General features: G+C 39.0%; 1 protein-coding gene across 5 annotated transcripts; it reads left to right on the top strand.

Moving 5' to 3' along the window:
• The first annotated feature begins 1,822 nt into the window (after positions 1-1,822).
• Positions 1,823-24,652, top strand: uckl1b (uridine-cytidine kinase 1-like 1b). 5 transcript variants are annotated; one of them, XM_008413913.3, is made up of 15 exons: positions 1,823-1,953; positions 7,830-8,023; positions 12,380-12,486; positions 13,512-13,682; positions 15,041-15,112; positions 16,141-16,330; positions 16,457-16,518; positions 17,552-17,568; positions 21,002-21,100; positions 21,214-21,307; positions 21,695-21,757; positions 21,854-21,976; positions 22,656-22,763; positions 22,857-23,013; positions 23,143-24,652. In XM_008413913.3, exons 1-15 carry the CDS (start codon positions 1,880-1,882, stop codon positions 23,220-23,222), a joined length of 1,611 nt encoding a protein of 536 aa, XP_008412135.1. In that variant the 5' UTR covers positions 1,823-1,879; the 3' UTR covers positions 23,223-24,652. The 5 variants fall into 5 exon arrangements, with proteins under 5 accessions (XP_008412135.1, XP_008412134.1, XP_008412137.1 ...); XM_008413912.3 differs by lacking the exon at positions 17,552-17,568 and adding an exon at positions 19,655-19,674; XM_008413915.3 differs by lacking the exon at positions 1,823-1,953 and adding an exon at positions 4,847-5,525.

The following is a 24,652-nucleotide window of genomic DNA, read 5'->3' on the forward strand; positions in this document are numbered from 1 at the left end:
TACATATGTAAGGTCTTTACCAGTGTTATTTTAAATGTTATTCACATTATATACAATCCTTCACAATAACTTCACTACAACTGGTAAAGGTTTGTACTCTATAAAAGAGTTTTAGAGGACTATGCATACCCTAAACAAGAAATTAGTTTTTTCACAAGGCTGAAAAAACATGGTTTGACACCATTATATTTTTGCAGCTTGTTCTTGACACATTTTCAAGAACAATATGAAGATTTTGTTTCTTCTACATTGTATGACAAATAATGTGTCACTGTCAAAAACTTGTGGTTACTATACTGATAAATGTTACTGTTGGGGGAACCTATAAAGGTTTCCCAAGACTTCTCTACTTGGGTTCTTATTAGATATGAAGTGTCAGAAAGAATTTATTCTTGTTATTGCTACCTTAAGCAAAGAAACTAATTTCTCTGTTAGTGCCTTTGCGAGTTTCTTTGTCCTGTTTTTAAATCCACCAAAGGAGATGTCCAGGAGGGATCCTTATCAGATGCATAAATAACCTCAAATTACTTTTTTTTTTTTAATTCAGCTGTTGATACCAAGAGCAGGTTCTTTAAGTCATGATTCATATCTTATGAAAAGAGATGAGGGTCAGAATGTAGACTAACCAGCCTCATTCCTTCTCTTCACCACATTGCAGCATATGAGACATCAGTCCATCTGCCTATTTACTATGTAAAATGAAATACCCATTCAGATACTTCATTTTTGACACACCATAGAATAATGTCAACAGTGTACATGTTTTCTATCGCATTGTGACATTAAATTCTGAAATGACACACACATTATGATAGTTTTCTGAGGTCTTGCTATGTAAGTGTTATGACAGTTACTGAGCTTTTCAAGCATGAAACGCTTAACGATACCATACCATACAAACTTTATTTATAAAGCACTTTAAAACAACCACAGCTGACACGAAGTGCTGTGCATTAAAACACAACATATCAATAAAAAAAAAAACAACTCTTACAGTTTAAAAACAAACATACAATTTAAAACTAGATCCCGTTGGAGTTGAAAGCCAGGTAGAATAGATGATTTAAAAGTGTTGATATTCATTGATAACAATTATTAAGAATTGGAAGGATTTCCCACATGCAGCCGCAGCAGTATTCGTCATCAAATTGTCCCTTGTCCCTTGGTGGGGTTGGGAGCGTTGCTGGTACCCATCTCCAGCTAACGTTCCAGGCGAGAGGCGGGGTACACCCTGGACAGGTCGCCAGTCTGTCGCAGGGCAACACAGAGACACACAGGACAAACAACCACACACACACACACTAACACCTAGGGGCAATTTGGAGAGGCCAATTAACCTGACAGTCATGTTTTTGGACTGTGTGAGGGAGCCGGAGTACCCGGAGAGAACCCACGCATGCACAGGGAGAACATGCAAACTCCATGCAGAAAGACCGGGGCTGGGAATCGAACCTAGAGCCCTCTTGCTGCAAGGCAACAGCTCTACCAACTGCACCACTGTGCAGCCCGTTTCTGTAAGACAAACGATTGTTAAAATAACACATTCAGAAATTTAAAAAAAATTATTTATATATTTACATTTCTTTTTTTTTTTTTTTTTTTTTAGTAATAATCAAAAATAATCAGATTTAGGATCTACTCTGCGCTGTTAAACTTCACTAAGCTTCGGGAAAGGCCCCGTGTGATGTCATAGCTTACTCAACGGTACATGCTTTTTACTGTAAAACAGAAGAAAAAAAATTTGCAATTGCATTGTAGGGCTTGAAGTCTTTCAGAGAGCCAACGCTGCACAGCGTTCGAAGACTGAATAACGGAACGCCTACATATCCCATGATGCCTCAGCGCGGACCGAACACCTGATTGTCAACAGAGAAAAGCAATGTCTGCCGTTAGCGTGGAAGGAAGGCTTGCTAAGATGGACAACGAGGAGAAAACTTGCTCTGTTTCCAACAGGTACTCCGCTTTCAGGGTGGGGTGTTTGCCGTTTGAAACTTTGGATTATTTTTGCATTTTTATAGATTGTTATATATATTTATATATATATATATATATTTTTGTTTTTTTGTTTCAGCAATAGTTAAGCATCTTCACTGATGCTATCACTCACTGTTCTTTTCATTAAACTGACACTTATAATAGCTGCTAGATTCTAGGTAGAATTTTAGGTAGATACAAATTTCATATACAGTAACCCGTCGGAACGTCCACCGTGTCCCATTGTACACTAAGTGGCCCCCTGATATAGCTTTATATTTTGAAACATCCGATGAGCTAACAATATTAAGCTATACATGCTCTAAAACTTTAACACGTATAACCGAGAGGCATAAATTACGGTAAGGCACTGACCACAGTCCACTTTAATTTAGGTTTTGTATGGCGATACATATTAATCTCTTTAATATTCCGGACAAATTTATTATATTTGCCCTGGGTTCATGGTTACGGAATGGAAGAAATTCACATTTTAATGGCCCAATAGTGTAATTTAAGGTACACGTGCTATGTCGTGAAAAAATTGTCTCTGCATCACACCAGCATGACGGTTGATCCCATGAAGTACCACCAGAGGGCGTTGCTGATCAGTCCACTGCAATAGCACAGTACCATGCGTCCCTGTTCCTGTTCACTTACCTACAATCACAGATATTAAAAACGCCCTCAAAAGGGGATCGAACATGGACATGACTTGTTTACTATGTATAGTTGAAAAAGGGCAAGGACTGAATGATTTTCGACTCCACAAAAATCTAAATTCTAATGCTTAAGTGTGAAATATTTTATTGTTCATTACTAATTTTGAATGAAAAATGTAGACATATTCATCACCTTTCATACATATTAGTACCAACTTAATATATTTTATCTGGAAATTTAAAAGTGAGCCAATGCAAAGTGGCAGATAATTGTGTGTAGAATTTTATAAATAAAAATCAGAAATGTGTGTTGTACATTTGCATTCAACCCCATCAACTTTGATATTGCTAAATTACATCCAATGCAATTAGTGACCTTCAGAAATCACCTAATTTGTGAACAATTAAAAAATTCATCTAAGCACTGCAGCTTTTTTTTGAAAGTCTCAGAGGTTTGTTAGAGAACATTATACATAATGCTGAACACACCATGCCTACCATAAAACATTGTAGTGGTAGCGTCATATTAAGTTGTCTTAAGTAGGGATTGTGGTGTTAGAGTTAAAGGAAAGATGAATGTTGCTAAAAACAGGCGATTATTGAAGGAAAACTTAAAACTGGGACAAAATTGAATATGAATAAGGTAAAACTGTTTTAAAAAAAAAAAAAGAATGGGAATTAATGTCGCTCTCTACCAAAGCGGATAGAGACTCAGTCCTAAGTAAAAGTTGGCACTGACTTAAGAGAGCCTAATATCTATTCTTGATGCACTTTTAATGTTTTTACTTGTAAAAAAATATTAAACATGTTGGTTTTAGTGATGGACATTTAGCAAATTCTTTATCATTTATTGTGAGAAATGTCCTACTGGGAGAAGGATGTAGATTTATCTTTGAATTTGAAAATATGATTATTACAGTTACTGTGTGAAGTTTAGTCGTACTATATGTGGCTGCTTTTCAAGACCTGTATTTGTGTGTGTGGGGCTGCAGTTGCTGTGTTATGCAATGTTGCACAATTACCTAAAACAAAAGTAACAAATAGTTTTTGTCACTTTTATCGCAATAGTACCACAAAATATGCTAAAACTTTAAGTCTGTATTGCACACATCTTGTTGGTCTGTCACAAAAACACCAATAAAGTGCATTGAAGTTGGAGGCTGTAAGTGGAGTATTATTACTTTTGCAAGGCACTGTAGGGACATTTATTTTGCGATTACACTTTTTCACTTACAAAATAATATGGCATAAGAAAAAATATTCAAAATGCCTTTGTTAAAGTTTTTATACAAAATTTGTAAGTCTCAGTGATTGGTTTTAGATGAGTTTTGTTCTCTCCCGTGCCTGGTAGTTCATTAGCAACCTTGTTTTTCTAGATAAACAGCCTATTCTTGTTGTGTAAAAATGTGTCTGACTCATACCTAAACAGAATAACAACAGAATGCATTTCATTTCAGACTCGATCTGAATCATGCCTTCAGTAGAGATTCATATTTTTTCCCAAGCTGCCTCTGCTGTGTTGGACTTGGCTTTGCGTCTTTGTATCCATAGAGAGTTGGTTGAATGTTTGGCATAGCAACTAACTGGAGCTTCTTGTTTCAGTGTGGCTTTCTTGTGCTGCAGCTGTCTTCAGCCTGCACTTTAAAGCTCTGGCCACGGCTCCATAACTGTGATTACGATCAGAGGAATTCCATTGTAGTTTGATCAAGGAAGAAAACAGAAGCTGGATGTGTGTAGTACAGTCAGAATACCCCCGTAGGGGTTTGACATGTTGGTTTAAAGTAAATCTGTTTGCTTCTTTATTTCTTTAGTAATTTTTTTTGTTCTTAATTGCATCGATTTTCAATAAGTATATAAATAAAGACTTAATATTTGCTTTGCCTGGCCCAGGAGGAGTGTAAGGGCGCGACTTGCACATTGCCAACGGCCGTCCTTCAGACTTTCAGCTGATTGAGCAGGAGTGTTGGGTTTCATCATGCTGTTTATTCCCTCCGTCCTCAGTGGGAGTGAAGCCTGGGAGGAGACACAGCTCTCTGCGTGTGTGTGGTGGGGGGGGGGGTGTTTGTTTTCAGTGGTGCTGACATCTCCAGTCTCTGAGTAAGGCAGAGACGTAGTGAGTCTCTGCAGGGTACAAGCACATCACGTCCTCCCCGCCCTCCTCCTCCATCATCTCCCTCCCTTCCCTCTTTTTCTCCCTCTTGTCACCTCTTCAGCTCAGTCCGAGGCGTCTCCTCTTTGGATCCAGTCAACATCAGAGGACAACAGCAGCTACCTGCTTGTCTATTCCCTCTTTAAAAGTTTCCTTGTCGGTGTCGCTTTTCTCCGGTCGCGCTGTCCCCCCCCTCCAGCCACGTTTTGCGTCACCGACTGTCCAAACTGTTTATGAGACACGTGTGTTTGTGCCAGTGCTAGGGAGGTATGGCTCTAACCTGATGCTATTAATACAAACTAATGAACATAATCTGGAAAAGGGTAGGTGATCCTCTTAGATTTGCTGGCTGAACAGCCAAAGGGGAGGAGCAGAGAAAGAGGAGGGAAAAGCTGTGCTGCAGTTTCACTCTGTCGTTTTCTCCAACAACCAAGCTGTGGACTCTTCCTCTGTCCAAAGGAAGGAGAATCTGAAACCTAAACAGATGCTTTAAGTTTCGTTTCTCACCCAAGTTAATACCCCCTCATGCCTCCAACTCCTTAGTGTCTCTGGATGTTTTGCAACAAGGGGCGTGGTTGAACGTGTTACTGTGCTCCGATGTATTAAAACTATTACCTGTTGGCAGAAGTGTTGAACTAAAACACAAGCAAATCCGAAATAGTTTCTCCCGTCATGAACACTATACCAGCTTACTCAGGAGCTAGAATATCTGGCTGTTGGACTCTAAGATCTGATGGCAGGTAAGTGTCTTATTTATTCATATATTTGCAATGTTGACATCTTATTTTCAGGTTCTAAAGGAGCCTTTTTTTCCTCTCCGATTGTGGAAGAATGTCGTCTTGAGCTATCTTTTGAATCAACTTGTTATTGTTTATATACTGAGAAGATCTCCGGGGAATCATGCGACTGCATTGTCTTACAAATTAACTCTGTTATACAAATTGAGGCAAGAAAGGCTCTAGCTTGTTTTTTAAAATCATTAAATGTCACTTTATGTTTGGTATTTTTATGCTATGGATATTTTAAAATTGCTACCTTTTTTTCACATGTGCACTCCGAAAGGTTTTCTTGTTTACCTGCAATCTGACCTTTTGGCCTCCCCCACCCCCACTCCTCTCAAAGCTGCATTCATGGTGTGCACTTTGCATTTTGGAGCAATGAGCAAGAACATGATTCAGCACCATCAGCCAGGCTAATCTATTATGGCACTGTGGTTTGGCTTTAACTGATAACCCAGTTTGAGCGAGCCGCGTCTCATGCGTAGCTCTGTCTGTTGTCTGAGTACACTCCTTGGCTTCAACCAGGTGACTGATGAGATAAGATAAATCTTTGCCAGTTTCTCGTTTGCTTCCCGACCGCCTCCTCACTCTACCTGAGGAACTATGTGATCTGAGTTAAGATTTTAGAGGCAGAGAGTTGACTGGATGACAGCAGACGTCTTTGAATTCCTTTCTTATAGTTTGTGGTTATGGCCTCTGGCTCTTTACAGTCCTGTCTGGGTGAGGTGTGGATGTCTCGCATACTACAGTAAGTGTTGCTAAAAACTGGGGACAGGTCAGATTTGGCTTTATTTGTCAAAATGTAGTTCTTTTTTTTTCTTTTGCAAAAGAAAAAACTTAAATAAACATGAAATTAAAAGTAATCAGAAAATTTACTTGTACTGTTTTGCGCTCTCCTAGGATTTGATTACTTAATATTCTGCTAGATTTTACAATATGTTTGTTTTTTTCCAGTTGTATGGCTAAATTGATCTGTAGCAGACAGTACTTCTGTTAAAGCTGAAGAAACACTTCTATTCTTCTATAATTAGCTGCTGCATTGCTTTTGTTCTGCAAAGTGAAGCAGCTGTATTTCCACTTTTGACGTTTCAACTCTTCAACTTATTTTGGTAATGAGTCACAGGGCCCTTGCTTCTCTGCTTCTCTGTCTTGCAAAAAGACATGAATGTCCATTGTGTTTGCTTTGAGTAGTTCATGCAAATTCACTTTGTGCCTTTGTCCAGTGAGAACCTTGTGTCTAATTTGAATCAGCTTGTTGCAATTTGTTTACCTTCTTCATTACTGGGACGATGCGTTTTGTTCAGTTGGACAACTGACTGCATGACTCAGCAGTTATTAGTAAAGCTCACTGCAGGGAGAGGTTATAGATTTTCCTCCTCTGTGGCTGTCGATCAATGATCAGGGTTTTTTGTTTTAAAGAGCCTTCCCATAGCATGATGCTGTCAGTCAATGGATGGAGCTAAATGCACAGAAGTCTAACCAGTGAGAGACTGTAAAGTCTTGGGTGGAGGTTCAGCCAAATCCACTCTAGAATGATTTAGATCCAAGCATATTCTTGGTTTTGAATGGTCTGGACTAGTCAAAGTCCAGAAATATGGCTACTTGACTGGGTTAAATATTTTCTGTCCAATACAATTGAGTTTGAGCTATTTTGCAGAATTATGTAATTCCAACCGTTGGTTTTACTAAATGTCACCCAATTAGCCTGCTCCACTTAGTGCTGCTCTTTCGCATAAAATCCCAATAAAACACAGCAAAGCTTGTGATTAAGTCTGAAAAGTCCAAGGGCAATGAATACATTTTAAAGTCTTTGTGTCTGTGCTCTGATTGAACAGTTGGATCCATTTGATTGAATTGTCTGAGCTGATTTATACACACAGGTCTCTGCTTCCATCTAAAGGGATGTTTGGCTGTCTTATTTTTTTCAGCAATAGCTGTAGACAAATTTTAAGTCTTTTGTTAACTCATTTTTATCTCCAGGACCGAAAGTTGTATATGAACTTCTTTATCTGTTAAGCTTTTATCCCAAATCAGCCGTAAAAACTCCCTTTTTACCTGCTGCCTTTTCCACAATGGTGTACAAAGTTCACTTGCTGAAGATGTAAAAAAAATAAACATTAACCAATGACTGGGGATACAGTAGGTCATCGCTGGTACAGTATGTTCACTGTGATTTAACTGGATCATTTTCATTATGTCATGTGTTTTCTTTTAATGCTCTAAAATACTTACGCTGGGATCTCTTTTGTGTTTGCTTATTTAAAGTGGAGGCGGTGAGGGATCGCTGGACCGGCTGCTGCCCTCTGTCATCTTGGGTCTTTCTCCCAGGAAACGGACCACCAGCCAGTGTAAATCCGAGCCTCCGCTGTTGCGCACCTCCAAACGAACCATCTACACAGCCGGCCGCCCACCATGGTACAACGAGCATGGAGCACAGTCCAAAGAGGCCTTCGTCATCGGTAGGAAACTGCAGAGACGTACAGTTTATGTACATATTTGTTTTATTAAGATTACTTTCTCATAGCAGCGTAGCACAGTATATATTTTGGGAAAAGCACTGTTCTCCGTGGTCCAAGTGTTTTAAAAAGTAAATTTAATCATTTGCGTTCTGACTGAGGTGTTTCCTTGCTCTTACTTTGTGACAAAACCTGAAGTCCCATGATGCATTTCAACAACCAGTCTGATTAGGAATTCAGCCTTGCTCATGAACCGACTGAAAAAATTCCATCCTGAATCTGACTTGTTGCGTGTTTGTGGCACGTAGATCAAAACGTTGTTGTGTTTTCCATTACTAACTCCTGCTTATAGGAAAATTTTAGAGATGTGCCAATCAGGTTTTTTCCTGCCGATACCAATACTGATCACCCATGAGGGCCGATCACCGATACCGATCACATAATTATTATTATTATTTTTTTTATCATAAACACTACCGGTTACATAATGTGGAAAAAGGAACCACGAATTCACCTTAATTTAGACCAGTGTTTCTCAACCTTTTTCGGGCCAGCGCCCCCCTAGCCTTTATCCAGGTCCCTCACCGCCCCCCACCAAAACATTTGTAGGCTACTTTGCACTGACAATTATTTTATTATTAATGTTACTATCATTATTGTAGATGTTTTGAATCGGCGCACCGATTATGTTTTCCCGTACACGTCAGCGCGCCTTACGCTCCTTCACCTCGCGCACATAACTCGCGTAAATGTAGCGAGTTTTGCCCTAAACCTATCGGCGTCTGGAGGAGGGGGGTTGGGGGGGGAGGCGAGCGTATGTTTCTACGCTCCTTCGTGGGGGGGCGCCGATTTATGTTTTTGCATCCACCTGAATAATGTGTAGTTGCGCCCCTACCCATGGCACTTCAACAATATTATTTTACCTTTTATCTGAAATAGTGTCTGTTTATTCTTGCCATACAGTCCTCTGTATTAATTATTGCTCAAAAGGACTTGCCATACCAGTTTATTCCTCCGTATTTAGCCTACTTTAGTTTCTTAGTTTATTCTTGCATTTTGTTCTTCATTCATTTCCATTTAGTTTCCTTTGATTAGTGTTATCCTCTCTTGGTTTATTGCTATGTCCACTTTAGTTTCTTTCCTGTTGCTACATTTATTTTGTCGTTTATTGACCACCAGTAATTTTCACTCATCACCTGCTGCGCCTCCTAATCGTCATGTGTTGATTTTCCACTGTTCAGCGTCGGATTCTCTGTTTTTATGCCATAATTCACATCTAGTTCGTCGCTTCGTTTTGCCCGCTTCTCCTGTTTCAGAATTTTGCGCAATGTGCGCGGCGTTTTTTTTTTTTTGTTTTTTTTTTTAACTCCCTAAGGTGCATGGCGGTTGGGAAGCGTATCGATGGGGAAAAGGCAGACCGACATAAACCTTTTAAAACAACGGGAGCGAGTGAGCGTCGCACCTTCACCCTGACATCAGCCGGTGTAACGCTGAACTGATGCGGAGCTGCGCCATGAAGCTAAAAACACTGAATAGAAGAAGAGCTGCCATCGATACAGCTGCAGCCAAGCATGATTTAATGTTACACAATACAGTTTTACCAAGTTGCTCAAAGTCTAAACTGGTATGGTTGTGGATTTAAGGTGTAAAGTTTACCTTCGACCAAACGCCCCCCAAAGGCATCCCAGCGCCCCCCTTTTGTAAAAATGTCCGCCAGCGCCCCCTGCCGTCCTTTGAACGCCCCCTGGGGGGCGGTACCGCCCACGTTGAGAACCGCTGATTTAGACAAAAACTTGTTTTTAATAACTTTTTCCAAGAAGAAAACTAAACAAAGCAGGTATTCTGCAAATTGTACTGCAATTGGTAATACTATCTTTAACAGACTGATAACATATGAAGGCTCTGAAGAGGCTAAAAAATGCAAAGAGCCAAAATAAAACTTCTCAACATTGCCAAAAAAATTCAAGTATAAAACTTAACATTCAAAGGCAAATACAGGTTCCATTACAATAAACAATCCAGAGTTACTGAATGAAAACTTCCTGATAGCATGGCGGCTAGCTGATTACTGCTAGCTCTGAGTGGCTGTTTCTGACTGAGCGGAGTAATTATGCAGAACAGGGAGAAGATCGATTATTTTTTCAGAGATTATCTGTCTCATGTTAGGACAGCGAAAGTTTTAATACGTATGTAAAATGTATTTTTTTAGGTTAGATGCTGCAGCTTTAAACAGAGGTTCGGTGTGAGAGTCACTACCAGGTGGAGCAGAAGCGGCGCTCCGTCTGAAATATTACTACCTGTAGGGCGTAGCAGCGGTTCAACAGCGAGATCAGAATCAGCGTCTTACACCACAGCTCGAAGACTTCATCATAATTTTGCGGGTTATTTGTTTAGCTTTCTGACCGTAATCTGGGTGAGTGTTTGTAGCTGTGCGCTGCTTTACCTGCTATCTGATCCTCCATATGTCTTTTTTACTGCAGTGAGCCTCGATGTAGCCAAACTCCGTCAAGTATGGCATTGTTTGTATGCCATATTAGCTTCGTTGTGTTGATCCATTTTGACCTGCTTCACCCCACGTGCTTCAATTTTCTGCCCCAACACGCAAACTTCCCCATTCACTCAGTGCGTTATAGTTCCACATCGCTTAGGATTTCTTGCTGCGTGTTTGCGCAGTGTGAAGGAAAGAGGAGACCAGCTGCACAGGCAGGCTGCGAAATGAGATGCAGGTGATCGGTATCGGCAACAAGAGCCAATGATCGCCAATCACCGATCATTCACTTTTTCATGAAAATCGGCCGATTATGATCGGTGACCGATCGATCGGCACACCTCTAGAAAATATATATCTACTGAAATTTGCTTTGACAACAGGGGTTTTCTAAAGTTGCCTAAATCTGTTATTGATAACTATCAGCAGGGAGCAACATAACTATAACAACTTAGCGGCTTCCCTTCAAACTGTAAAGAGAAGTTCGTTGCACAATCTCGATGGAAAACCAATGAAATCGAAAGCAGAGTCACAACCACCGTATTTAACTTGCTTCAGATAATTAAAAAAAATAAATGAGGCTTATTGGGTCATATATTTAGTGTGCTGTTTACATAAAGGTTTTGAATTTCATTTCAGTAATAAAAAGAAAGTGAAAAATTCACCTCTTAACCATTTTTCTAAACTGTCCTACCTTGATATCTAATAAAAGATATATGTACATTTTTTTCCATTTTCAATTAGATTTGACAAGTTTGACATAATAGTCATACGTAAGAATTGTACTTTGCAGAAATTAACACTGATTTGCTTTTCATTATATTATATTCCCGTGATGAGTGAAAGCTGTATTTCCAGACTGTTGATCTCTTCCCAGCTGCATAAAAAGCAGCTGATGTAAACGTACACAGAGCATACAAACAGAACCCGATTTCATTGGGTTCTGACCCGAATTGTTTACTACGGTGTGAGAGAACGCAGGCCAGAAAGAGCTGGATGTCAGTGAAAGTAAGGCAGGAAGTGAGAAAAACTCCTACGCGCTGCTGCCTCGATGCTTCACAACCTGAGAGGTGCAACTGAGTGTTTGGATTACTCACACACTCTTAAGTGTCAGCAAGATTTGGACATCTTGCTGGTTGATAATCATCCCTAAAATAATTTGAGAGCGTCATCACGGCTGCAGAGTCTGCTATTGCTTTATATATTATGAGGTAGATTAATATCATAAGACTGTTTGGCTTTTTATGTTGGAAAATAGTACTATCACAGTTAAAGCACTTTCAGTTTCCTTATTTGGCAGATTTGTCATTGCTATTTTTTTTTTTTTTTTTGCTTACCAAAGCTTTAAAGTTTTAATTAAAAAAAAAAACTTCGATATTGCTAGTTCTGGTATGGTAATATTTATGGGGGCATCCACCGGTGTCTGGCAATAATTTCTCAATATAATGTAAAACAATAACCTGATGAAAGTAAAGCTCATGCTTGGTTTATATGACATCACAGTTGGGCTGCATGATATTAGAAAGTCATGAAGTAGTGATATATATTTTTAAGTTTTGCAATTAATCAACATTTTTCTCTCACTTATGTTTGTTTTCTATCATTAGAATATTTTCAGCTCTTTCTGTGACCTTTAGTTTTCACCACACTGTGATCTGTGGCAGTTTGGCTGTATTGAGGCTCCAAACCCAACAGGCTGGAAATGTTAAGCATGCAAAATCTGACACTTGGAGTAATTGCTAATAAAGATTATGTTAAGAACATGAGTTTGTAATATCAATATTCCATGCGCCGATATGTGCAGCTCTTGTCTTTTATTTATTCTATAAATACATATCGTAATGTCTTTTTTTTCCAACTTATCCTGACAGGTCTTTGTGGAGGCAGCGCTTCAGGAAAAACCACAGTTGCCAGGAAAATCATTGAAGCTTTAGATGTTCCATGGGTTGTTTTGCTCTCAATGGACTCTTTTTATAAGGTACTTATAATGATGCAGCGTGTCTGACATGAACCGATGTGTGTGTGTGTGTGTGTGTGTGTGTGTGTGTGTGTGTGTGTGTGTGTGTGTGTGTGTGTGTGTGTGTGTGTGCGTGCGTGTGTGTGCGCGTGCTCGCGCGCACATCTACATTTTTTGTATAGTTTTCATCAATGCAAGTTCATTTAGACTGAAGAAAATAAAACCATAACATTACATTGAAAGATTGTTGGTGCCTACTCACATCAGGCTCCCCTAAATCCTCCCATTGGCCTGAAGGACAGAAATATAGTGGAAGAAAAAGAAACCAAAATATAATTCAGTTTGAATCCTGAGAGGGGGGGGAGTGGAGTGACAGAGGAGAAGGAGGCCAGACTGAATAGAAAAAGAGTGCAGTGAAGTTCAGTTAAATGAGAGACTTCATTTTTACCCCTCTACAGGTTCGCCCACGCTTGTTGTGTAATCCTTTTCTGCAGGGGGTCATACCCCACTGCTACAGCTTTCAGCCTGTTTTCTCGCTACGCTAACAGGGATTTCTTTGTACATTAGTGACTTCATTTTTTTTCTGGTGGAGTAGCTTACAGCCCACACAGAGCGAGGAACATCAGTTTATCATATTAAGTGTGTAATCAGCTCACTTAAGAAGGTGTCAGTGTTCAGAAACTGCCAAATAGCAGGTCTGGGCTTTTCAAAGCACCACTAGCCTAAGGGCACACACACACGCACACACACGCATACATACAGAGACAGCACCTGGTACAGACGTCACAGTGGCGCATGATGTTTTACTAAATTTAGGTTCCCAACTTCGACTGCTCTTGAAGGGATGAGTGTTTTCACACAAGCATGTGTATATTATGTGGCAGTATTTGACTGTGTATAATTGTGATAGTGCATTGCAGATATATATTTTTTTATTTTATTTTTTATAAAATGTTTCCAGTTCTTTCTTGCTTAAACAAGAGCAACACAGGCTAATTTTTTACAGTAGAAGTCATGCTGTGCTGAAACGATGTGCCTGTCCTCAGGTCCTGTCCCCTGAGGAGCAGCTGCTGGCAGCCAGGAATGATTATAACTTTGACCACCCAGATGCCTTCGACTTTGATTTGCTGACACACACCCTGCGCAAACTCAAACAGGGCAAAAGTGTGAAAATCCCCGTGTATGACTTCACAACTCATGGGAGACAGAAAGAGTGGGTAAGGACGACCTAGCGCAGCCTGGCCTGATTTGTGTTAGCTTTTTCACATTTTGTCACGTTGCAAACAAAACTGTTTTAATGGGATTTTATTAAAGTTCTTACATATTTTACAAATGAAAACCTGGAAAAGTTTGTGTGTATTTGCATGCACTCCACAAACCCGGTCTTTGTTTAGCAGTAGCATACGGGACTGCATAAAGTCCCGTATACAGTTTACCACAAGCCACAAGAACAGAGCAAAAAGAAAATGCTGGACAAAAAAATTCCAAAAAGTAAAAGTAGCTCCTATTAATGACATTTTAGAAAAATCTTTTTTCTGGATTTTATGGAATTCTAAGATTTGTCTTAGAATTTCACCTCGATAAGGTAAAATTAATCCCAAAGCACCTTAGGCTTTTAGAGAGCTCCTATACTCATGAAATGCTGGGAGTGTTGAGGACTTTTAGTGAGTATAAAAGTGTCTTAAGCTGCAAAGAAAGATCAACAGAAAGCAGAAATATTGTCTATAAAACTGATAAAGCCGTAGGCTTTGCTCCTCTGTCCTGTTGGGTTATGTGTCCTTTACTTCCCTATTTTGTATTGATCAAACAACTTCATACAAGCAAACAATCCCAGTAAATTGCTGACAGCTGAGCAAATACCATATCCTCTATTTGATAGACGACCTAGTAAAATGACCGGCATGGCGAGAAGCCGTGACAAACCACAATGACGATGGGAATGTAAATAAGTTGCCATTAAACATGTTGATTCAGTGTGGCAATTAATTCGTTTTCATCATCATGACACATTTTTCTTTATCCAGTCTAGAGTGTATGATTGGTTAATTTCTATAAACAAATTATTGTTTGTTTGTTTTTTAGTCTTACTTTGTTTTGTGTATCCACCAATCACTAGCCACCCAGCTTCAGCTGCATCAATCACTTAGCATCAGCCACTCTAAGCTAGGAGCTCTCTGAGAGGACTCTGATAATCTCTGGGCATGTGGGCCCGGATCTGATCTGAGACCAAAACCTGCATACACATGTAGTGGAAACTCAATATTAAACAACACTGCACATTGCCCTGAAAGTACCATGGTAATCAAACATGGTGGTGGCAGCATTATGCCGTGCTTTTTTTTAAGCAGGGAAAGTTAAGTTGGTCAGAGTGAAGAGGAAGAGCAATCAGACTTAATGCATTAGTTGTCATACTGTCTATGACATTGTAAAAGGGGTAGGAATACTTTTGCCACGGTGCTTATTTTTCAGCATTTATTAAAACTTACTGAGATATCACTTCATGAATCTGATCTGTCTTTATATCACTTTTTCTATGGGCATTTAACCTGAATGTTTTGTGTCTGTTTTTCCACAGAAAACTGTATATGGAGCTAGTGTCATCATCTTTGAGGGAATCATGTCTTTTGCAGATAAAGCCCTCCTGCAGGTACAGCATAAATACTGATCTGCAAATAATTGAAAAAGCTTGCTTTAGTGTATTTCATTAGTGCACTCATTTCTCACTAGGTCTTTTAATTACACATATATATTCATTTTCTCTGTTTGCAAAGTAAACAAATGCAGAAACCTCATATGCATGCACATGTGGGCTGATACAGATGAGCAGAGAATTACAAAGATAAATTTGATTGATTTTCTAGATTTTGTTTTTGGCTGTTCAATGTCTCATTTAGAATGGATATTCAAAAAGTTTCCTTGTTTTTTCTCTTTTTCATTGTTGCAGGTGTTTACATTTTCCATACTTTAACTGTTATTTTATATGGGTCTCTTACTGAAGTAACTTATAAAAATATTTAAACAAACTTTGCCAAGTGCAAGCTTGACTGTGTGTTCATGATACGTTTGTTTTCTTATAATTAAAAATGAAACATTATTTTATGTAACAAAGTTACATTTTGAGTCACAACACAAACTTGTCTGCAATAATAGCTTATTATAGTTTGATTGCATTGTTGCAATTTGTAACTCACATGACATTTAGAGATGTTTACCCAGGCTTTAGTTAATTACACACAATTTTATATAAATTCCAAAAACATGGGTTTATTTATTGACTATATATATATATATATCTATATATATATATATATATATATATATATATATATATATATATTTGTAGCTTGTCATTACTGAAATATATTTAATTAAAAGAAAACGTTATACTAAGTAAATTTGACACAAACTGTAAGAATAATAAATAATTTTTGGTCACGACACCCTTTGTTTCTGCGTTATTGGACTTTTTCCCAAAAAATCTAAGTTTAATAAACTTCCAGTAGTTTTGGCCTCAGAGAATTTCACCATATTTTTTTATTAGCAAATACAATGCAATGAAATCTGAAAGGAGGTGAACTCACCACCAACCAATAAGATTCTCAATGTTGTTTTACTTCATGTTTATCGGTGTGAACTCAACCAAAATTTTTCTAACTGCGTGGTGCATCCCGGCAGCTGCTCGACATGAAGATCTTTGTGGAAACCGACTCTGACATCCGTTTAGTGCGCCGGCTGCGGAGGGACATCACGGAACGAGGCCGAGACATCGAGGGCGTCATCAAGCAGTACAACAAGTTTGTGAAGCCCGCTTTTGAGCAGTACATCGAGCCCACCATGCGCCTGGCGGATCTGGTGGTGCCACGTGGTGAGCGCTTACACACACTGACTGCATGGACTAGTTCAGAATCAGATAGAATCAGATAAAGGTCAAAGCTGTGGTCTAAAAGACAAATAAACCCTGAAACTACATTGACTTCTATCATCCTGTCAGGCGGTGGAAACATGGTAGCCATTGACCTGATTGTGCAGCATGTTCACAGTCAGCTGGAGGAGGTAAGGAGGGTCATGAGATATAAAAATAGATTTCAATAAAGCCTCGCTAATTTTCATTTTTTCCATCTTGTTTTTTTTTTTTAAAGTACTACTTCCTAACTACATGCACTCTGTAGAGTTGTTTTTGCTCACACCCATTTTTATGTTTAGCATGCAAGGGCCATCACGCCCTCTTGTGGAGGATGACTGAACTGCCTGAGTGTTAGTGAGGGTTTTGAATGTCTTTGGATTTGTATCCTTGACTTTCTCCTGCACATAAGAGGGAAACTGCTAATTCTGCTTTGTGTGTATTTGGATTGATAATACCGAAAAAGACTCAAAAATCAAGCTGATCAGATGGCTTAATGAATGCTGTAGTGGTTTAGCTACTTTGTAGATTTCAACACAGTTTGTGAAGAATTCAGGTTGTTTTCCAGTCTGCTTTGGTCATGTTTAAAAATTACTCCATGTTTTTTATTTTTGTTAAAAGGAAATTTAATTAAAAGCGGAAGAAAGAGGCAAAAATAAAAACAATGCAAATGCAAACGTAAAATAACTGATCAGATGCTTTATTTAATAACCAGATTCATTTTCTCATATGGAAGCTGCGCTTAGGATGGTTGATTCTATCTTGAGTGATGACTTACAGCAAAATGGCACCAACAGACAAAAACTGACCATGACGTCCTGTTCTATTGGTGACAATTTGTATCTCAGCAGACTTTGATTGATTCTGTGGAGAAAGCTTGACCGGTAGCTTTAAGAAATTGGGATACAAGGAGCAAGTTAGTCTTTAAAGGCATGACTGCTTCTTTCTACATTACACAACCTGTGATCCCACCAATGATACGTTTGTTAAAATGAGAAGACATATGAAACTGACTTTTGGTTTTCCTGTACCACTGCACTAATCGCAAGTTTTGTTTGTGGGGAGCACTTTTTGCCGTGGCGTAGTTTGTCCTCCCCATCACAAACACAGTATCACACCTGCTGCTGATGGATTGCTCTCTCACTCTCTCTCCCCCCCCTCCTCCACACCCTCCGTTGCTCACAGCGTGAGCTCAGCGTCAGGTAGAGTGGCCTTTATCCTCTATGTCTTTCTCTCTTTGACATCTTCCCAGTTCACCACTTGCTTTAGCTTTCCACTTGAAGGGACCGAAAAAGCGCCAAGCACAAACCAACATGTCTTCCTCTCTGTCGTGCTGGCTGCCAGGACACATCAGCAGGCGGTGCTGTTGCATCTTGTATTAATGCGGAATTAAGCCGTCCACTATGTAGTAATATGTTACGGAGATGTGCAAAAAATATTCATACATTTTGTCACGTTACAACCACAAACTTCAAGTCTTTCTTCAGGTGGGAGAAAAATCATATTTTCAAACTTTTTTTTTTTTACACACAAAAAAATCCCTTTACTCTGGCACCCCAAAATAACATACCAGTTACCTTCAGACGTTGCTTCATTGTAAAGCGCATATCTGCGTTTAATCTAATCTCGGTATATAATAAAAAAGGTCTTTGGATGCCTCAGAGCTTTGTTAGAAAACAATCAGTATCAATTCACACAGCGGACAAGTCAGAGATGATGTGAAAGTGTTTAAGCAGAGGTAAGTCCTAAACCAATATGCCGAACTTTGAGCACCTCATCAAGCACTGTTCAGATCATCAACTGAAAATGGAAAGGGTGTGACGCAGCAGTAGACCTACCAAGACATGGCTGGGTAAGGGGAGATTAAATCAGAGAACCAGCCAAAGACATCCAGAGATCCACTGGGAGAATCATTAGTCAGGATAATTAGTCCCGTCACTTCCCAAATCCAACCATAATGGTGAGTTTGAACAAAGAAAGGCATTGTTACAAAAAACAATCCTACATAGCATTAGATTAAAATTAATTATTTTGGCCTACAAGTTCCTTAAGAGTTGAAGGCTGCAAAAAAAAAGAAGAAAAAATCCTCGAGACCAGGGCAGAAGTCGGTCTCCAAATGCACAGAGCTAGTTGTCATGCCACAGAAGACCCACAGCTGTAGCTTCAACAATAGCTAGCCCTTCAAAATATTGACTCAAGGGGCGTGAAAACTAATCCATGACACAATTTTCATGTTTATTTGTTTGAAAAACATGTCATTATCCTCCCGCATCGCAATAATATTTAACTTTTTGTTCCAATAAAATTCCATAGAGACATAATGAGAACTGTGGTTGGAATGTGTACAAAAAAAAGTGAACAAAGTTAAAGGGATGTGATTGTTTCAAGACTGTACAATCTGAATCTGTGGGCCAGTTCCAAGTCAATGGAAACTGTAGTTTAAAAAAAAGTTTAAACATGGTGCAACGCAGCCAGCACGCAGTGAAAGGTGTTGGTTTTTCCCTCTCTTTATGTTTAAATAAATGACAGCTCACACTCTTCCTGACGCCTGTGTCTAAAAATACGGCCACAAAGTCTGAGCAACTGACCCCTCCTTTAAGTGGCAACAACAACAGAGACGGAGGGAAAGAGGCTCTTAACAGAAAGCAGAGAAAGAGAAAGGAAGCTCTCGCTGCATCTATTGTTGATTATCACATACCTCAGCCACAGAGAAAGTTTCCAATACCCTACTACAAAGCAGCGAGTTTTTCCATTGAATGTCGGCCACAGTACATGAGGCAGACAGAGAAAGGAAGTGAGCTCGGTGTCTGTCTTTAGACACAGGATGTGCTGGGGCCTGTGAGCTGAAATACCAACCTTTACTGTTGTACACGGTGAAAGAGTGACAGCCGCACCAGCGCTTGTGCACCGCCCACGCGTATACACACACTGGATGCACATGCAGATATCAAAATCTGATCCAAAAGGCGATACTTCTGTTTTCTACTGTATCTGTAGGAATCTGTGAAAGCATGGCCTGTAGCTCTAGGCTTTCATAATGTTAAGGAAAACATCAACTATTGAGGTTTTTTTTGTTTTGTTGTTTTGTGATTGAAATGACAATTTGACGTATTTCTACATAGTCGCAGCTGTCACACTTTACACTGTCTGATCAACCTTCATCCTTTCATTCACCTGATGTTGTGTCTCTTCTCATTTGTCTTCTCTTATCTGTTTGTCTTTTCTTTGTCCCCGTTCTGTGTGATTGTTGTCTTGTCAAAAAAAAAAAAAAAAAAAATCTCCCCTTAGAGGAAACTTCGCTGGGATATGTGAGCAGATCTGCTAAAGTCTTTCTTTTCTTGCCTTTGGCTAATCTGTAATGTTTTCTGATGGTGTAGATATTTTGTAGTGTCAACATAACTGCATCACTGGGTGTTTATAACTGTGTTTCTGCTCCTCTGGAGATCAAAATCAACCAGTTAGTTTTTCAGACCTAATGTCTACAAGTGGTTAAGCAGAGACCAATTAAAAGAAAAAAAAAAAACGCTTTCAATTCGTTTTTGTTTAAAGGGCATATATCAGTTTTCTTTTTCAGATGTACTGTGTAATTGTATTACTGCAATAGAGAAATAGCTAGGAGAGAAAAGGAAAATGGCATGAAGGAAAAAAAGCCAGTGTCAGAAACACACTTGCTTAACAGTAATGGCATTTCATCTGAACTGCATTTGTAGAGGTAGCAAAGTCTCCAGCTCAAATTCCAGTGGTTAAAGTAAATATTTACATGGGTATCTAGCCACAAAGGCGAAGGAAGAGTCTAGAAATATTGTCTGAAAGAAGTAGCTTGGAGACGTAGCAAACCACCACAACACAGAGGTATTTAACAACTCTGTGACGAACTTTGTATGCCTGAAATTTACCTTCGTACACCAATTACTGTCATTCCAAACAAAAAAGGATCGAGAAACATTCAAGTGTTGTTGTTACGTCTTCTTCAATTTTTTGTTGCTATGATGCTCAGAGGATGTAAATACAGATGCTATATTGTCATCCGTATATATGGTAGCTTCTTCTTGGTCTACAGCATAAAATTTGAAAGACTTTTTTTAAATTTCTGATTTACTTATCAGCTATGAAAAACAAAGAAGGTGTTGGTTGTGGATGGTTTTCACATTACTTGTTGAAATATGGTGTTATATTCCCTTTAACATGACTTTTATTAATATTATTCTTACAAATAATATTCAAAAGAATATTTTAGATTTCTTTGGATTTTAAATGTTTTGTTTTTTTTATCCATTATCACGGTCTCTGCTAAATCTGTGTACCCTGTGGCTTTCTGTGGTTTTTATTTTTTAGTCCAGAGGTGCTCTTGCAATTTTGTTTTGCTTTTCAAATTTTCTCTAACTACTGAAATAGATCTTTATTGATTTACTGTTTTATCTGCATGTAAATTTACCTGTGTGTGTGTTTTCTGAATATGAATATACAGAGTGTGTGTGCACGCCTCTGTGTGAATTCTACACGATTTCTGCACAAGTCTTAATTGCGCTTGCATCCATTTGTGCTCGCACTCAAGTCTCTGTCCATCTTTCTTTCCGTTTTTGGCACTCTCACCCTCTGCCACCCCCGCTTTACTATTTGTTGCCGTGGTTACAGGGCAGCCCTGGCTTCTGCACACCAGGCCCAACCCCTCCCCCAGACCCTCAGCGTTCTGGAGAGCACACCCCAAGTCAGGGGCATGCACACCATCATCAGGTAAAAGCTTAAGGAAAAATACCCTAATGGAAGATTTAGCAGGAAAGCCTCTGCTGTCAGAATAAACCTTGTAACTCTTTTCTTCTTTTTTTTCCACTGATCACCTCATTTAGAAACAAGGAAACCAGCCGTGATGAGTTCATCTTCTACTCAAAGAGGTTGATGCGCCTGTTGATTGAGCGAGCGCTCTCCTTTCTCCCCTCTCAGGTTAAATACATATCAATAAATCGATTTATGCTGCATGGAGTCTTGAGTTGTAGAGTATAATAAGCATAAAGGCAGCCGACAATCAGCTCAGGACGCTGTGAGAACAAAACACATGGATGGCTTTAAAATGCAAACAGTGTGAAAAGATAAAGACAAATGGAAAGATGAGGCGCTTGTGTTAGAAAGAGATACGCAGCCCGAGATGACCTGCAACACAAGCATGGAAACTTAGAAACTTACCACAATGGAAAGTTTAAACCTAAATCCTGGGTTGCTGTGTGCATCTCTCACTCTCACTCACATGAGTTTCTAATGCCCCTTAGCACAGTATACAGCATTCTGAACAGCTCTGCGTTTATACTGTGATGCTCTCCAATATTCACTCAGGTCCACATAGTGCAGACTCCCCAGGGAGAGGACTACGAAGGCAGGAGTTTCCATGGAAAGAGGGTGAGTGAGCTTTATTTATGCCTTCTTTCCAATAGTCACAGTTTAAAGCCACTTAAAATAATTCTCTTTTTCGCTTACATTTTTTTCCTCCCCAAGATTACAGGGGTGTCCATCCTGAGAGCTGGGGAGACCATGGAACCAGCCCTGAGGGCCGTCTGTAAAGACGTCCGCATCGGGAAGATCCTCATCCAGACCAACCAGGACACAGGAGAACCTGAGGTACAACGATCACTGCTGTAAAATTGAAATGGAGATATAACTGGTCTTATAAATAATGAGCATAAATATAAATCCCAACCAATTTAAGAGTATAGTAATTGTGTAGCACTATGAAAAGGTGCGTGTTTCTGCACTAAGCTTGTAAAGTTGAAAGGAATTTAAAAAAAATATTTTTCAATATTTGTTTTGCTTGTTTTTATAATTGTGTTTTCCATGTGATGATAATAAAAAACACAAACTTGTTTTATAATAGAGCTCACTGTTGTGTTAAATTTATTTCTTTATTTCATTATATATTTATTTATAGTAGATCTTTAGTTGTGTAACTTTTTAATACATATGGACACCGAGTTGATATCAGTGAGGAGAATGTAACAATCACTGCATCAACACTGCTGAGTCATGTTTTTCTTAAATTTTGAGTAAATTGTTTAAAACTGTAATTGCTTTACCCTTAGATAACATGATATAAACCATTTTAATGCAGTTTAAAACTTAACTTCACTGGACGAGTAATTAAAATAAACCTTTTATGAATATAAAGTTTTCAATAAGCAGGAGTTTGAAGCGCTCTTAACTTGGACTTTTCGGAAGGTGCAGGAGTCCCGAATATAGCAGCAGGTCAGTTATGTCACGTTTTTTGGTATTAACCACACACATCCTGTCTGCACATTTTCAGCTTCATTACCTTCGTCTACCCAAAGACATCAGCGAGGACCACGTGATTCTGATGGACTGCACTGTGTCCACTGGGGCTGCTGCCATGATGGCTGTTCGAGTTCTGCTGGTGCTGATTGCTCCAAAAATCTTCCTTTTTCTGCATTCATTAAGCTGCATTCGATATTTAACCAGTTTTTATTATTATTATTATTATTTTCAGGACCATGATGTTCAGGAGGACAAGATCCTGTTAGTTTCTTTGCTAATGGCGGAAATGGGAGTCCATTCAGTGGCCTACGCATTCCCACAGGTGAAAATCATCACCACAGCTGTGGACAAGAAGGTCAATGATGTTTTCCACATCATTCCCGGCATTGGTGAGTGCTGTTTGAATTTTTAGTTCTTGATTCTCACTTGTTAATAAAGAAGTGAGTCAAAGTCGGTTGATCTGATCAAGGGAAAATTAGCCGATTCCAGTTTATAAAACGTCTTTTTATTCTGCGCAGGAAATTTTGGAGATCGGTATTTTGGAACGGACGCACCGCCTGACTGGAGCGACGAGGACTTAGACGAGCCCAGTTACTGATTGTTGCTCGCGATTTAAGGATTTGGGCCTTTTGGCGGCAATCTGAAGACATGAATCCTCGTCTTTCTCCTTCTGACTGCAGCCTGCATCCTTCAGGGATCGAACAGGAAAGACATGCAAAATAATTCAAAACCAGGAAGCGGGAGATTGCAAATAGATTATCTGGTAAATTATTGCATTTAAAAATCAATTTTGAACACTGTTGAGTGACTTTGTTGTTATGAATCCAAAATATTTTTTATTTGTACAGTTTGTAATAGACCTAAAATATTTAAATTGTGACAATCTATTAAAAAAAGTGCAGTTTTATATCTTGCCTTAAGTCATGTACTGTGGACGACACAATTGAATGTGAGCTTGCACACTTTAAAAAAAAAAAAAGAAACTGAAGCTTTTTTTTTTTCTTTTTACATAATTTTTTTTCTTTTTACATTTTTTCACCACATGCCTCCTTCTTTGCAACTTTTAAAATCGTAGCTCGAACCCGTCTTGCTCAACTTCCATCGCCGTGAGGCTTTTCTGAAGGATCATTCAATCGGAAAATGTGTGGGTGGTTTTTTTTTAGCTCTCTCATTCAACCTTTTCCTTCAACGTGGATACTGACCTAACCATCCTAAAAAGGATGTTGAAAACCGAAGTTTATTATACAGCTTTAAGTATGTACTTGTGGCGTATATTAATGCTGGATGTCTGTCATTTACATCTATTTTTACTATGTATGAAGCAGCTGAGCAGGACGGGCATGCATCTTTTTGTTGCTGTGGAAATGGGTCATCTGCATAAAGCAAACACTGATGAGGCGTGTGGTTTTAACCCAGCAGGTGGGATTGGTGATTTGAAAATGATGGCATAAAAATATCCCCCAATGTGCCGAATGTTTTGATTGGGAAGCTTTATTGAAAATAAACGATATCAATTTGTTTAAGTTGTTGCATTGTTCTTATTGTAAAATATTCAGTTTACCTGAACTGGGGTCACACTCTGCAATATTGACCCTCACCAGTTCTATAGTTCCTATCTTGAAGGTCAAGTCGTGGAGATTGTAGTGTTTTTATAATTTACGTTTTTGCAACATCGACGTTTGAGGTGGAAATGTTAAAAAGTACGGTAAAATGACTTTATATTGAAAAGTGGAAAATACTGCATCATGTTAGTTGAACATATGTCTTATTTGCTTATCTCTGCTCCGCCATTTTGCAACCTGTTAATCGCCAATAAACTCGACCCGTACTGAAATCAAACGGTTGCGTGGCGTTTCATACCCTTTGAACGTTTTCACGTTTTATTATGCAATCACCACAAATGTCAATGTGTTTCATTTGCACCTTTTTGTGTCAAACCAAAATAAAGTATTGCGTTATTGTGATGCCGACGGAAAATCATGCAATGTTTTCAAATTATTTTGCAAATAAAAAAAAATCTGAAAAGCG

This window comes from Poecilia reticulata, chromosome 7 (assembly GCF_904066995.2).
Source record: "Poecilia reticulata chromosome 7, P_reticulata-male-v2, whole genome shotgun sequence".
Taxonomy (NCBI): Eukaryota; Metazoa; Chordata; class Actinopteri; order Cyprinodontiformes; family Poeciliidae; genus Poecilia; species Poecilia reticulata.